The sequence below is a fragment of the Oncorhynchus keta genome, chromosome 22 (genome assembly GCF_023373465.1).
Source record: "Oncorhynchus keta strain PuntledgeMale-10-30-2019 chromosome 22, Oket_V2, whole genome shotgun sequence".
In the NCBI taxonomy this organism is placed as follows: Eukaryota; Metazoa; Chordata; class Actinopteri; order Salmoniformes; family Salmonidae; genus Oncorhynchus; species Oncorhynchus keta.
Genome location: NC_068442.1, coordinates 55905149 through 55921671, shown reverse-complemented (window position 1 = coordinate 55921671; position 16523 = coordinate 55905149). Strand labels below are relative to the sequence as shown.

General features: G+C 46.2%; 1 protein-coding gene across 1 annotated transcript in view; it reads left to right on the top strand.

The window, feature by feature from the left end:
* The window catches only part of tmem131 (transmembrane protein 131), a 142291-nt gene that overhangs the window by 7798 nt on the left and 117970 nt on the right, over positions 1 to 16523 (top strand). The window contains exons 2-3 of the mRNA XM_052475677.1: positions 13202 to 13263; positions 14340 to 14380. Of these exons, the coding sequence (XP_052331637.1) occupies positions 13202 to 13263; positions 14340 to 14380 (103 nt within the window). The remainder of the gene's footprint in view (positions 1 to 13201; positions 13264 to 14339; positions 14381 to 16523) is intronic.

The window sequence follows — 16523 nt, the reverse complement described above, 5'->3', positions numbered from 1 at the left end:
ATTGAGGGTGGGGTTGGGGTGGGGTGGGGCCTCTGTATTGAGGGTGGGGTAGGGGTGGGGTGGGGCCTCTGTATTGAGGGTGGGGTAGGGGTGGGGTGGGGCCTCTGTATTGAGGGTGGGGTAGGGGTGGGGTGTGGCCTCTGTATTGAGGGTGGGGTAGGGGTGGGGTGGGGCCTCTGTATTGAGGGTGGGGTAGGGGTGGGGTGGGGGGCCTCTGTATTGAGGGTGGGGTAGGAGTGGGGTGGGGCCTCTGTATTGAGGGTGGGGTGGGGGTGGGGTGGGGCCTCTGTATTGAGGGTGGGGTAGGGGTGGGGTGGGGCCTCTGTATTGAGGGTGGGGTAGGGGTGGGGTGGGGGCCTCTGTATTGAGGGTGGGGTAGGAGTGGGGTGGGGCCTCTGTATTGAGGGTGGGGTAGGAGTGGGGTGGGGCCTCTGTATTGAGGGTGGGGTAGGAGTGGGGTGGGGCCTCTGTATTGAGGGTGGGGTAGGAGTGGGGTGGGGCCTCTGTATTGAGGGTGGGGTAGGGGTAGGGTGGGGCCTCTGTATTGAGGGTGGGGTGGGGGTGGGGTGGGGCCTCTGTATTGAGGGTGGGGTGGGGTGGGGCCTCTGTATTGAGGGTGGAGTGGGGGTGGGGTGGGGCCTCTGTATTGAGGGTGGGGTGGGGCCTCTGTATTGAGGGTGGGGTAGGGGTGGGGCCTCTGTATTGGGGGTGGGGTGGGGTGGGGCCTCTGTATTGAGGGTGGGGTAGGGGTGGGGTGGGGCCTCTGTATTGAGGGCACAACATTGGAATAGTAATTTAAACAGTAAAAATGTATTGTCTTTTTAATGTGGCCTGAACACAACCAGTCATGATATTACAATCTGATTGTCAAACAAATCACTTCCAAAAGTAGTCTGCCTGTGCATGTTCCTCCACTCCAAAACAATTCCAGCATCCAAACGGACATTTCATGATTGGAAATAGACATCAGTTTGATTGATTAGACATTAGACATTGATTAGACCTTCATTAATTAATACGTCTTGCTGACAAATGTACCTTTTTTCTTTTCTTTCTTGTAGCCTGAAAAGTCAGGACTCCTGAAATGTGGCTGAAACTTGACTTTGTGTGTTACCCCTATTTGTGTGTTACCCCACCCTATTTACTAGACTAGGCAACAGTGTGTGTTATTAAAACAGGCCTACCGTTAGCCCGTGTGTAGCAGTAAAAACATTGAAATAGGTTGGTAAACTTCCTGTACGCTCTCCTATACTTTCAATGCATTTTTCTGAAAAAGGTGGGTAAATGGCGTTTACTTGCGTTGACCCTCCACTAGTCCTGCACCACTTCCGGTAAGCCTACCTTCTCAGCCTACCTTCTCAGCCTTACCTTCTCAGCCTACCTTCTCAGCCTTACCTTCTCAGCCTACCTTCTCAGCCTTACCTTCTCAGCCCTACCTTCTCAGCCTTACCTTCTCAACCTACCTTCTCAGCCCTACCTTCTCAGCCCTACCTTCTCAGCCTACCTTCTCAGCCTTACCTTCTCAGCCTTACCTTCTCAGCCTTACTTCTCAGCCTACCTTCTCAGCCTACCTTCTCAGCCTTACCTTCTCAGCCTTACCTTCTCAGCCTACCTTCTCAGCCTTACCTTCTCAGCCTACCTTCTCAGCCTACCTTCTCAGCCTACCTTCTCAGCCTTACCTTCTCAGCCTACCTTCTCAGCCTTACCTTCTCAACCTTACCTTCTCAGCCTTACTTCTCAGCCTACCTTCTCAGCCTACCTTCTCAGCCTTACCTTCTCAGCCTACCCTCTCAGCCTACCTTCTCAGCCTACCCTCTCAGCCTTACCTTCTCAGCCTTACCTTCTCAGCCTTACCTTCTCAGCCTTACCTTCTCAGCCTACCTTCTAAGCCTTACCTTCAGCCTACCCTCTTAGCCTACCTTCTCAGCCTTACCTTCTCAGCCTTACCTTCTCAGCCTTACCTTCTCAGCCTTACCTTCTCAGCCTACCTTCTCAGCCTTACCTTCTCAGCCTTACCTTCTCAGCCTACCTTCTAAGCCTTACCTTCTCAGCCTACCCTCTTAGCCTACCTTCAAGCCTACCTTCTCAGCCTACCTTCTCAGCCTACCTTCTCAGCCTACCCTCTCAGCCTACCTTCTCAGCCTACCTTCTCAGCCTTACCTTCTCAGCCTTACCTTCTCAGCCTTACCTTCTCAGCCAAGGCTATTTTAAACACACTAACACACACAGAATAGGTAGCCTACATTCAATATGAGTTGAATCAAAAACACAGATCGTATGACATTAAACACTACCCTCCTTTCCTTACATTAATGGCATTTATGACAGTGTTATTTGTCAATAAAGCAGTTAACAATTGAATTAGAACATTAAACTTAAACCCTGTACGAATCGTGGATCTTGGAGAAAATGTTTCTGTGGGCAGGAGAACTCCTAAGGACTCTGGTATAACTTGTGAGGGAGAAAGAGCAAAACATTGTGAGTCTCGGCTTTATTAAGATGGCTTTTAATAGTTTGTAGCTTTAACCGTTTGGATTCTACAGATGTTTCTGTGTAAAAGATCCGGTCCCTTGGCATCAAAACTGTCAGGAAAAAAATAAATATATCATCTTCATTTGGCTAGTTTGGTTGGGGGATTTTAAAAGGCAGATTGTTCAGATGAGGCATAGAAGATAGTTGAATACAGGTTCAGGTTGTCATCAGAGGACAATACCTTTATGTTTGGGCCATCAGCATTCATTCATTAAGAACCAGAACCATGACATCATGGAAAGCAGCGACGACATGCACCCTAACACATCTGAGGCACAAAGTGAGCTGTGAGGGGTGGTCTGTGAGGGGTGGTCTGTGAGGGTGGTCTGTGAGGGGTGGTCTGTGATGGGTGGTCTGTGAGGGGTGGTCTGTGAGGGGTGGTCTGGAGGGGTGGTCTGTGAGGGGTGGTCTGTGAGGGGTGGTCTGTGAGGGGTGGTCTGTGAGGGGTGGTCTGGAGGGGTGGTCTGGAGGGGTGGTCTGGAGGGGTGAGCTGTGAGGGGTGAGCTGTGAGGGGTGGTCTGTGAGGGTGGTCTGTGAGGGGTGGTCTGTGAGGGGTGGTCTGGAGGGGTGGTCTGTGAGGGGTGGTCTGTGAGGGGTGGTCTGTGAGGGGTGAGCTGTGAGGGGTGGTCTGTGAGGGGTGGTCTGTGAGGGGTGAGCTGTGAGGGGTGGTCTGTGAGGGGTGGTCTGGAGGGGTGGTCTGGAGGGGTGGTCTGTGAGGGGTGGTCTGGAGGGGTGGTCTGGAGGGGTGGTCTGTGAGGGGTGGTCTGTGAGGGGTGGTCTGTGAGGGGTGGTCTGGAGGGGTGGTCTGTGAGGGGTGAGCTGTGAGGGGTGGTCTGTGAGGGTGGTCTGTGAGGGGTGGTCTGTGAGGGGTGGTCTGGAGGGGTGGTCTGTGAGGGGTGGTCTGTGAGGGGTGAGCTCTGAGGGGTGAGCTGTGAGGGGTGAGCTGTGAGGGGTGGTCTGTGAGGGGTGAGCTGTGAGGGGTGAGCTGTGAGGGGTGGTCTGTGAGGGGTGAGCTGTGAGGGGTGGTCTGTGAGGGGTGAGCTGTGAGGGATGAGCTGTGAGGGGTGGTCTAGAGGGGGCATGGCCATTTTTCCCACAGCTGAAACAGATTTTTCCTGTAATCTAGAACCAAGATATTTTTCTGCATATCTAAGCATACCTCTTGTCTCCTTCCTGTCTGGCGTTTCTGTTTTTTTTCTTCTTCAAGAATCTAAATATGCATCTCTCCTCAAATCTGGATAAAAGATTGAAAGGAATGTGAGTCTTATTTAGTTATTGCTTGCTTTTCTAAAGTCGACCAACCTTGCCAGCTAAGATTGTTAGACAAGCTAGATGGTGATCTGTGATTCATCGCTCCAGAGAACGTGTTTCCAGAGTCCAATGGCGGCGAGCTTCACACCACTCCAGCCGACGGTTGGCATTGCGCATGGTGATCTTAGGCTTGTGTGAGGCTGCTCTGCCATGGAAACCCATTTCATGAAGCTCCAGACGAACAGTTCTTATGTTGACGTTGCTTCCAGAGGCACTTTGGAACGCGGTAGTGAATTTTACAACTGAGGACAGATAAAAACATTTTGATGGGTTTCAGCATTCTGCTGTTCTTTTTTTGTGCTTCTACACCTGCGTTGCTCTGCTGTGTGGGGTTTTAGGCTGAGGGTTTCTATACAGCACTTTGAGATATCAACTGATGTAAGAAGGGCTTTATAAATACATTTGATTTGTTGTGAACTTGTGTGGCCTACCACTTCGAGGCTGTGCCGTTGTTGCTCCTAGACGTTTCCACTTCACAATAACAGCGCTTATAGTTGACCGGCTGAGTTCTAGCAGAGAACAAATTTGACGAACTGACTTGTTGGAAAGGTGGCATCCTATGGCGGTGCCACGTTGAAAGTCACTGAGCTCTTCAGTACGGGCCATTCTACTGCCAATGTTTGTCTATGGAGATTCCATGGTGTGGCTGAAATTGCCAAATCCACTCATTTGAAGGGGTGTCCACATACTTTGGTGTGTGTATATATAGCGTAATTCGATATTAAACTGATTTATGGCAGTAGGTCGATTATGGCATTAGTCATGTAAACACCTTACTCCTGCTTATCTTAATCATTGTGAGGTCATAAGCGAAGTAAGCTGATTTAAAACACCTGCTTTTCTGAGAAGTATTTCGCCATGTAAACGCGGCTTAATCGTCGCTCCGGCGGTGTATTTGATCTGTGCATTTGACAGCGCTGGGTATATAGCGCAAGCCTCCCTCTTATGCGCGAGTGAAGTTAGTTTGGAAAAGCTGAAGGAATGCATCACATGCATAGTTTTTACATTAAAAACGATATATATCCAAAAAGTCTTTGCAAAAAATAACACGGTCGCTGACTGGTACAGTACAATGTTTTATTTTGATTGGATATTTTCTGCATTTATAAACAGAAAGTCCCATCATCCTGATATTTAGATGTGTCCATGGAAACAGGATTATTAGGCAAAGCATTCTTCTTGCAAAGCATGTAAATGTTTAAAAAAACAAAACAATTATTCTAACCTGACTATCCACAATAATCGCATTATTGTGTGCATGTGCTCAATGATAGCCTGAAACGGCATCTTCGTAGCTTGTTATGAGGATGTGAGATTGAGAACCTATCTGGGCTAAAGCTAACTTCCTGCCATTGGTAGGTGGCTCGTAGTGTTGCATAGGTGGGAAAAAAAAAAAAAATATATATATATATATATATTGTGATGCCTCTGACGGGAAGAGAGAAAGTCATGTATCTACTGAATACCAGTTAGTCCTTCATTTAAGATGTGTTGTAGACTTGTATGGGTGTGATTCACTGTATGGTGTGATGCACACAGGTGTATCACGCCACTGGTTAAGGGGCGTGTTCCTTGCCCTCGACACTGTGTGTGTCATCAGCCTGTCAGGGTAACAACAGCAGTGAGTCATGTTGAGTTAGAGAAGCAGCTGCAGAGAGAGCAGAGCATCTCGGTCCGAACTGGTTTCATGTAATGAGTGATGTGACAATTCATTTCCTCATTGTTGAATTTTCTCATTGACTTGTCATTAAATAGAAATAGCTATTTCTTTTAAAAACGTTATTGTCAACGTAGGCCTAATGTGGTTAATAACTCCTCAGTAATACTGTAATGAGTAGGCTGTCATAGCCCTGTCAGAGATCTCTGGGCTCGGTAGCCTGTTCCTCTGCATCCTCTGCAGTCTGTACACTAGAACAGAACGTAATGTCTTGGCCTGTAGATGTTTCTTCCCAGAGACACAGACCTGATGATTGTTGTTGTTCCTTCTGAGAGGTCTCTTACGTCACTATGAATACTGCGCTGTTTCTGTTCTCGACTTGGATAATGCAAACCATTGTCTGGGCTGAGGTCTGAGGCTGGTCTGAGGTCTGAGGCTGGGCTGAGGTCTGAGGCTGGGCTGAGGTCTGAGGCTGGGCTGAGGTCTGAGGCTGGGCTGAGGTCTGAGGCTGGTCTGAGGTCTGAGGCTGGGCTGAGGTCTGAGGCTGGGCTGAGGTCTGAGGCTGGGCTGAGGTCTGAGGCTGGGCTGAGGTCTGAGGCTGGGCTGAGGCTGGGCTGAGGTCTGAGGCTGGGCTGAGGTCTGAGGCTGGTCTGAGGCTGGGCTGAGGTCTGAGGCTGGGCTGAGGTCTGAGGCTGGGCTGAGGCTGGTCTGAGGTCTGAGGCTGGTCTGAGGCTGGGCTGAGGTCTGAGGCTGGGCTGATGTCTGAGGCTGGGCTGATGTCTGAGGCTGGTCTGAGATCTGAGGCTGGTCTGAGGTCTGAGGCTGGTCTGAGGCTGGTCTGAGGTCTGAGGCTGGGCTGAGGCTGGGCTGAGGTCTGAGGTCTGAGGCTGGGCTGAGGTCTGAGGCTGGGCTGAGGTCTGAGGCTGGGCTGAGGTCTGAGGCTGGGCTGAGGTCTGAGAGTGAGTTCATTGTCTTGCTGTTGCTAGCACATTTGTCCTGGGATATAAACATGAAAACCATGCTGAATGATGACATGAAAACCATGCTGAATGAGAACATGGTCTGAATGGCATGGTGCTGAATGATAACATGAAAACCATGCTGAATGAGAACATGAAAACCATGCTGAATGATCTGCTGAATGGTCTGAGGAACTGGCTGAATGATGAACTGAAAACCATGCTGAGGAACATCTGAGGAAAACTGGAATGACAACATGAAAACCATGGTCATGCTGAATGATAACATGAAAACCATGCTGAATGATAACATGCTGAATGATGACATCTGATGACAACATGAAAACTGATAACATGAAAACCATGCTGAATGAGAACATGAAAACCATGCTGAATGATGACATTTGAAAACCATGCTGAATCATGAAAACCATGCTGAATGAAACCATGCTGAATGAGAACATGAAAACCATGCTGAATGAGAACATGAAAACCATGCTGAATGATGACATGAAAACCATGCTGAATGATAACATGAAAACCATGCTGAATGAGAACATGAAAACCATGCTGAATGAGAACATGAAAACCATGCTGAATGATGACATGAAAACCATGCTGAATGAGAACATGAAAACCATGCTGAATGAGAACATGAAAACCATGCTGAATGAGAACATGAAAACCATGCTGAATGAGAACATGAAAACCATGCTGAATGATGACATGAAAACCATGCTGAATGAGAACATGAAAACCATGCTGAATGATAACATGAAAACCATGCTGAATGATAACATGAAAACCATGCTGAATGATGACATGAAAACCATGCTGAATGAGAACATGAAAACCATGCTGAATGAGAACATGAAAACCATGCTGAATGATAACATGAAAACCATGCTGAATGATGACATGAAAACCATGCTGAATGAGAACATGAAAACCATGCTGAATGATACCATGCTGAATGATAACATGAACATGCTGAAATGACATGAAAACCATGCTGAATGAGAACATGAAAACCATGCTGAATGATAATGCTGAATGATGACATGAAAACCATGCTGAATGCTGAAAACCATGCTGAATGAACATGAAAACCATGCTGAATGAGAACATGAAAACCATGCTGAATGAGAAAACATGCTGAATGATGACATGCTGAATGACAACATGAAAACCATGCTGAATGATGACATGAAAACCATGCTGAATGATAACATGAAAACCATGCTGAATGATGAACATGAAAACCATGCTGAATGAGAACATGAAAACCATGCTGAATGATAACATGAAAACCATGCTGAATGATAACATGAAAACCATGCTGAATGATGACATGAAAACCATGCTGAATGAGAACATGAAAACCATGCTGAATGATACCATGCTGAATGATAACATGAAAACCATGCTGAATGATAACATGAAAACCATGCTGAATGATGACATGAAAACCATGCTGAATGAGAACATGAAAACCATGCTGAATGATACCATGCTGAATGATAACATGAAAACCATGCTGAATGATGACATGAAAACCATGCTGAATGAGAACATGAAAACCATGCTGAATGATACCATGCTGAATGATGACATGAAAACCATGCTGAATGAGAACATGAAAACCATGCTGAATGATGACATTAAAACCATGCTGAATGAGAACATGAAATGATGACATGAAAACCATGCTGAATGACAACATGAAAACCATGCTGAATGATGAACATGAAAAACATGAAAACCATGCTGAATGAGAACATGAAAACATGAAAACCATGCTGAATGATAACATGAAAACCATGCTGAATGATAACATGAAAACCATGCTGAATGATACCATGCTGAATGAGAACATGAAAACCATGAATGATGACAAAAACCATGCTGAATGATGACATGAAAACCATGCTGAATGATAACATGAAAACCATGCTGAATGCTGAAAACCATGAATGATAACATGAAAACCATGCTGAATGATAACATGAAACCATGCTGAAATAACATGAAAACCATGCTGAATGAGAACATGAAAACCATGCTGAATGAGAACATGAAAACCATGCTGAATGATAACATGAAAACCATGCTGAATGAGAACATGAAAACCATGCTGAATGATAACATGAAAACCATGCTGAATGAGAACATGAAAACCATGCTGAATGATGACATGAAAACCATGCTGAATGATAACATGAAAACCATGCTGAATGAGAACATGAAAACCATGCTGAATGATGACATGAAAACCATGCTGAATGATGACATGAAAACCATGCTGAATGATAACATGAAAACCATGCTGAATGAGAACATGAAAACCATGCTGAATGAGAACATGAAAACCATGCTGAATGAGAACATGAAAACCATGCTGAATGAGAACATGAAAACCATGCTGAATGATGACATGAAAACCATGCTGAATGATAACATGAAAACCATGCTGAATGAGAACATGAAAACCATGCTGAATGAGAACATGAAAACAATGATGACATGAAAACCATGCTGAATGAGAAAACATGAAATAACATGAAAACCATGCTGAATGAGAACATGAAAACCATGCTGAATGAGAACATGAAAACCATGATGACATGAAAACCATGCTGAATGAGAACATGAAAACCATGCTGAATGATGACATGAAAACCATGCTGAATGATGACATGAAAACCATGCTGAATGATAACATGAAAATCATGCTGAATGAGAACATGAAAACCATGCTGAATGATGACATGAAAACCATGCTGAATGATGACATGAAAACCATGCTGAATGAGAACATGAAAACCATGCTGAATGATACCATGCTGAATGATACCATGCTGAATGAGAACATGAAAACCATGCTGAATGATAACATGAAAATCATGCTGAATGATAACATGAAAACCATGCTGAATGAGAACATGAAAACCATGATGACATGAAAACCATGCTGAATGAGAACATGAAAACCATGCTGAATGAGAACATGAAAACCATGATGACATGAAAACCATGCTGAATGATAACATGAAAACCATGCTGAATGATAACATGAAAACCATGCTGAATGATGACATGAAAACCATGCTGAATGATAACATGAAAACCATGCTGAATGATAACATGAAAACCATGCTGAATGATAACATGAAAACCATGAATGATAACATGAAAACCATGCTGAATGAGAAAACCATGCTGAATGAACATGAAAACCATGCTGAATGATGACATGAAAACCATGCTGAATGAGAACATGAAAACCATGCTGAATGATGACATGAAAACCATGCTGAATGATAACATGAAAACTGAATGATGACATGAAAACCATGCTGAATGATAACATGAAAACCATGCTGAATGATGAACATGAAAACCATGCTGAATGATGACATGAAAACCATGCTGAATGATGACATGAAAACCATGCTGAATGAGAACATGAAAACCATGCTGAATGAGAACATGAAAACCATGCTGAATGATGACATGAAAACCATGCTGAATGATAACATGAAAACCATGCTGAATGATAACATGAAAACCATGCTGAATGAGAACATGAAAACCATGCTGAATGATGACATGAAAACCATGCTGAATGAGAACATGAAAACCATGCTGAATGAGAACATGAAAACCATGCTGAATGAGAACATGAAAACCATGCTGAATGAGAACATGAAAACCATGCTGAATGATGACATGAAAACCATGCTGAATGATGACATGAAAATCATGCTGAATGATACCATGCTGAATGAGAACATGAAAACCATGCTGAATGATAACATGAAAACCATGCTGAATGAGAACATGAAAACCATGATGAATGATAACATGAAAACCATGCTGAATGATAACATGAAAACCATGCTGAATGTTGGTCTAAAATTCTGATCAGGTTAGGTTGATGTGAAGAGGAAATTCTGCCAAGGCTTTCATCATTCCTTCTTTCCTCACAGCTCTTTGTGACTGAAGGGTTAATCATGTCTGAATTTCTGAATCTGATCCATTTCCAGGGAGATACTAGTTACTAGTTACTGTCCAATACACCGTGGAACTCAGGCTAGTGTGGCCCAAATGGCAGTGGCATCCTATTTATTCCCTTATGGTACATTACTTTAGACTACGGCCCATAGGTGTCTGGTCCACTGGTCTCTGGTCCCCTGGTCTCTGGTCCCCTGCTCCCCTGGTCCCTGGTCTCTGGTCCCCTGGTCTCTGCTCCCCTGGTCTCTGGTCCCCTGGTCTCTGGTCCCTGGTCTCTGGTCCCCTGGTCTCTGGTCCCCTGGTCCCCTGGTCTCTGGTCCCCTGGTCTCTGCTCCCCTGGTCTCTGGTCCCCTGGTCTCTGCTCCCCTGGTCTCTGGTCCCCTGGTCTCTGCTCCCCTGGTCTCTGGTCCCCTGGTCTCTGGTCCCCTGGTGTCTGGTCCCCTGGTCTCTGGTCCCCTCTGCTCCCCTGGTCTCTGCTCCCCTGGTCTCTGGTCCCCTGGTCTCTGGTCCCCTGGTCTCTGGTCCCCTGGTCTCTGGTCCCCTCTGGTCCCCTGGTCTCTGGTCTCCCCCTGGTCTCTGCTCCCTGGTGTCTGGTCCTCTGGTCCCCTGGTCTGGTCCCCTGGTCTCTGGTCCCCTGGTCCCCTGGTCTCTGGTCTCTGGTCCCCTGGTCTCTGCTCCCCTGGTCTCTGGTCCCCTGGTCTCTGGTCCCCTGGTCCCTGGTCTCTGGTCCCCTGGTCCTCTGGTCTCTGGTCCCTGGTCTCTGCTCCCCTGGTCTCTGCTCCTCTGGTCTCTGGTCCCCTGGTCTCTGGTCCTGGTCCCCCTGGTCCCCTCTGCTCCCCTGGTCCCCTGGTCTCTGGTCCCCTGTCCTCCCCTGGTCTCTGGTCCCCTGGTCCTGCTCCCCTGGTCCTGGTCTCTGCTCCCCTGGTCTCTGGTGTCTGGTCCCCTGGTCTCTGGTCCCCCCCTGGTCTCTGGTCCCCTGGTCTCTAGTCCCCTGGTCTCTGGTCCCCTGGTCTCTGGTCCCCTGGTCTCTGGTCCCCTGGTCTCTGGTCCCCTGGTCTCTGGTCCCCTGGTGTCTGCTCCCCTGGTCTCTGCTCCCCTGGTGTCTGCTCCCCTGGTCTCTGATCCCCTGGTCTCTGCTCCCCTGGTCTCTGCTCCCCTGGTCTCTGCTCCTCTGGTCTCTGGTCCCCTGGTCTCTGGTCCCCTGGTCTCTGCTCCCCTGGTCTCTGGTCCTCTGGTCTCTGCTCCCCTGGTCTCTGCTCCCCTGGTCTCTGGTCCCCTGGTCTCTGGTCCCCTGGTGTCTGCTCCCCTGGTTTCTGCTCCCCTGGTCTCTGGTCCTCTGGTCCCCTGGTGTCTGGTCCCCTGGTCTCTGGTCCCCTGGTCTCTGCTCCCCTGGTGTCTCTGGTCCCCTGGTCTCTGGTCCCCTGGTCTCTGGTCCCCTGGTCTCTGCTCCCCTGGTCTCTGCTCCCCTGGTCTCTGGTCCTCTGGTCTCTGCTCCCCTGGTCTCTAGTCCCCTGGTCTCTGGTCCCCTGGTCTCTGGTCCCCTGGTCTCTGGTCCCCTGGTGCTCCCCTGGTCTCTCTGGTCCCCTGGTGTCTGGTCCCCTGGTGTCTGGTCCCCTGGTCTCTGGTCCCCTGGTGTCTGCTCCCCTGGTGTCTGGTCCCCTGGTCTCTGCTCCTCTGGTCCCCTGGTCTCTGCTCCTCTGGTCCCCTGGTCTGGTCCCCTGGTCTCTGGTCCCCTGGTGTCTGCTCCCCTGGTCTCTGCTCCCCTGGTCTCTGGTCCTCTGGTCCCCTGGTCTCTGGTCCCCTGGTCTGGTCCCCTGGTGTCTGGTCCCCTGGTCTCTGGTCCCCTGGTCTCTGCTCCTCTGGTCCCCTGGTCTCTGGTCCCCTGGTCTCTGGTCCCCTGGTGTCTGCTCCCTGGTCCCCCTGGTCTCTGGTCTCCCCCTGGTCTCTGGTCCTCCAGTCTTCCCTGGTCCCTGGTCCCTGGTGTCTGGTCCCCTGGTCTCTGGTCCCCTGGTGTCTGCTCCCCTGGTCTCTGGTCCCCTGGTGTCTGGTCCCCTGGTGTCTCCTATCCTGGTCTCTGCTCCCCTGGTCTCTGGTCCCCTGGTCTCTGGTCCCATGGTCTCTGCTCCCCTGGTCTCTGGTCCTCTGGTCCCCTGGTCAGAATTTGAGTACTGGTAGGAAACAGGGTGTCACTTGGGACACTGTCTGTATGTCTGATACAGATCCATTTCCAGCAGCCTGGTCTCATAGATTAGACGTAACATAGTAAACATAAATATACACTAAATTAGTATGATATGTTACATAAGACCGATGGTTACTTAACGCAAACATCTAGCAACCCAAACGTTGCGAGTTTGAATCTCCTCACGAACAACTTTAGCATTTTAGTTAATTAGAAACTTTTCAACTACTTACACATTTTTTTTTTTTGTTGTTGATACTTTGCAACTACTTAGCATGTTTGCTAACCTTTCCCCTAACCGTTTCATCATATCTTTTGTAAATTTGTAATGTAATACGAAATGGGTGATGGACATCCACAATGTAATACATACCATACGAAATGAAACATAGCATACTACCATAACGTAACATATTGTATTTACATACTGAATAATACGAAATGCTTTGAGACCAGGTTTCTTCCAGGGAGCTAGCAGTTATTGTCCAAATGGAAGTGACATGTAAGTCCTGACTCATTTAAAGTATTATTCCTCTGTCTTCACAGCGTTCATACAGTCAGACACAATCCTGGAGGTGCTACACTTTGGAGAAGGAGATCTCTTACAGGTAAAGCACAGTTCATCTCTTTAACCAGTTAACCTTTTTGTGAAAACACTCGTTACTTTCCTGACTGGAGGCTCCCTCTGTTTGTCCTGGCTCAGTAAAGCTGTCTGTTATTGTGTAGTAGGTTGACTAGTTGGTATAGAAACAGAGCCAGGGCTGCCTCCCAAAGGAGCCCTAATCCTTTGGCTGCCTACCTAGACTCCTGGCTCCGGCCAAACGCAACACCACGTTAGTTACTTCTCATCAATGAGTCTGGATCTGAGTTACGTCTCTGTTCCTCCACCGAATACGGACACATTCAGGGCCGTCTGATTGGTCCAGAAACCGATGGGTTGGGCCAGAGCCCGAACACACGTGTGGGTAAAGCGGTGGTTTGAAAATGTGTCATTGGCTTTGATACTCTGATTGGTTAGAGACGAACCAATCACTGATGACTATGTTTAGTACAACGACACTCGTCACCACAAACTACTTCGATGATGGCAGTCTCAGACTGGAGCATTCTTTGGACCAGAGCAGTATGGGCACTACATAGGGAATAGGGTGCGATTTGGGACCAGCTGTATTTCCCATTTCTTCTATCCTGCTGGCATGGGGTGCTTCCCAAATGGCATCCTATGCTCTTTATAGTACACTACTTATGACCAGAGAGTTCTGGGCACTATATAGAGAATAGGGTGCCATTTGAGACGTAGGCATGGCTTAATTTTGACCATCAGAAAGAAGCACTGATAGATGGTAGATCACACTGGATTTAGTTCACTTGGCAGCTTCCTACACACTCCCCACTCATTCATACAGAAGGATACTCACTTTCACAGATGAATGTATACTGACACAGAGAGATGCCCTGTCAGTGGGGAATACTGCTGATATACAGGCTCTAAAGATGTTTTTTACGTTCATACAGTCTATGTTCACTCACATTAACTTGTGTTCATACAGTACTGTTTCACACCCTCACACTAAAATATATCTTCCTTGTCATAATACATTCTCCTGATTAAAAAAAAAACACAAAAAAAACCTTGTTTTGCATTTTTAACAAAAACATCATGATTATTTTCTTCTCTTTGCAGACAGAGTTTGACTGTGATCTAAGTTTATATAATCGAAAAGGGTAAGTTCTTCTTCAAATTCTTCTTCCCCCCCCCCCCAGACAGACAGATGCCTGCATGTGTTTCACATTAGGAAGGCCAATGCTTGTTGTGGGATGTGAATCTGCCATTAGATAAACTACCTGACTTTTTACAGTGCTTGTTACTGGAGTTGTGAATCTGCCATTAGATGAACTACCTGACTTTTTACAGTGCTTGTTACTGGAGTTGTGAATCTGCCATTAGATGAACTACCTGACTTTTTACAGTGCTTGTTACTGGAGTTGTGAATCTGCCATTAGATAAACTACCTGACTTTTTACAGTGCTTGTTACTGGAGTTGTGAATCTGCCATTAGATGAACTACCTGACTTTTTACAGTGCTTGTTACTGGAGTTGTGAATCTGCCATTAGATGAACTACCTGACTTTTTACAGTGCTTGTTACTGGAGTTGTGAATCTGCCATTAGATAAACTACCTGACTTTTTACAGTGCTTGTTACTGGAGTTGTGAATCTGCCATTAGATGAACTACCTGACTTTTTACAGTGCTTGTTACTGGAGTTGTGAATCTGCCATTAGATGAACTACCTGACTTTTTACAGTGCTTGTTACTGGGGTTGTGAATCTGCCATTAGATAAACTACCTGACTTTTTACAGTGCTTGCTACTGGAGTTGTGAATCTGCAATTAGATAAACTACCTGACTTTTTACAGTGCTTGTTACTGGAGTTGTGAATCTGCCATTAGATGAACTACCTGACTTTTTACAGTGCTTGTTACTGGAGTTGTGAATCTGCAATTAGATAAATTACCTGATGCACGGACAGCCTTTACAAAAAAAAACAGATTGCAGTTTCGAAACTGCAGTAACTGCAGTCGCTTGTGGTATTTTGGACTCATTAATAGTAGAATAACATGTCCATAACATACCATAGACATGTGAATCTGCACATAACTGAATACTGGTGCACATAACTGAATACTGGTGCACATAACTGAATACTGGTGCACATAACTGAATACTGGTGCACATAACTGAATACTGATGTACATAACTGAATACTGGTGCACATAACTGAATACTGGTGCACATAACTGAATACTGGTGCACATAACTGAATACTGATGTACATAACTGAATACTGGTGCACATAACTGAATACTGGTGCACATAACTGAATACTGGTGCAGACCTTCAGCTTTAATTTGAGGATGTTTTCATCCATAGTGCCCCCATTTTTAGGGAACCAAACACATTCGCATATGTGTAGTTAAAGGGAAGTATTTGGTCCCATATTCACAGCATGGAATGACTACATCAAGCTTGTGACTCTACACACATTTGTTGGATGAATTTTCTGTTTGTTTTGGCTGTTTCAGATTATTTTGTGCCCAGTAGAAATTCATGGTAAATAATGTATTGTGACATTTTGGAGTCACTTTTATTGTAAATGAGAACACAATATGTTTGTTTAACACTTCTACATTCATGTGGACACTACCATGATTATTTTATTTTATTTCACCTTTATTTAACCAGGTAGGCTAGTTGAGAACACCTTTATTTAACCAGGTAGGCTAGTTGAGAACACCTTTATTTAACCAGGTAGGCTAGTTGAGAACACCTTTATTTAACCAGGTAGGCTAGTTGAGAACACCTTTATTTAACCAGGTAGGCTAGTTGAGAACACCTTTATTTAACCAGGTAGGCTAGTTGAGAACACCTTTATTTAACCAGGTAGGCTAGTTGAGAACACCTTTATTTAACCAGGTAGGCTAGTTGAGAACACCTTTATTTAACCAGGTAGGCCAGTTGAGAACACCTTTATTTAACCAGGTAGGCTAGTTGAGAACACCTTTATTTAACCAGGTAGGCTAGTTGAGAACACCTTTATTTAACCAGGTAGGCTAGTTGAGAACACCTTTATTTAACCAGGTAGGCTAGTTGAGAACACCTTTATTTAACCAGGTAGGCTAGTTGAGAACACCTTTATTTAACCAGGTAGGCTAGTTGAGAACACCTTTATTTAACCAGGTAGGCTAGTTGAGAACACCTTTATTTAACCAGGTAGGCTAGTTGAGAACACCTTTATTTAACCAGGTAGGCTAGTTGAGAACACCTTTATTTAACCAGGTAGGCTAGTTGAGAACACCTTTATTTAA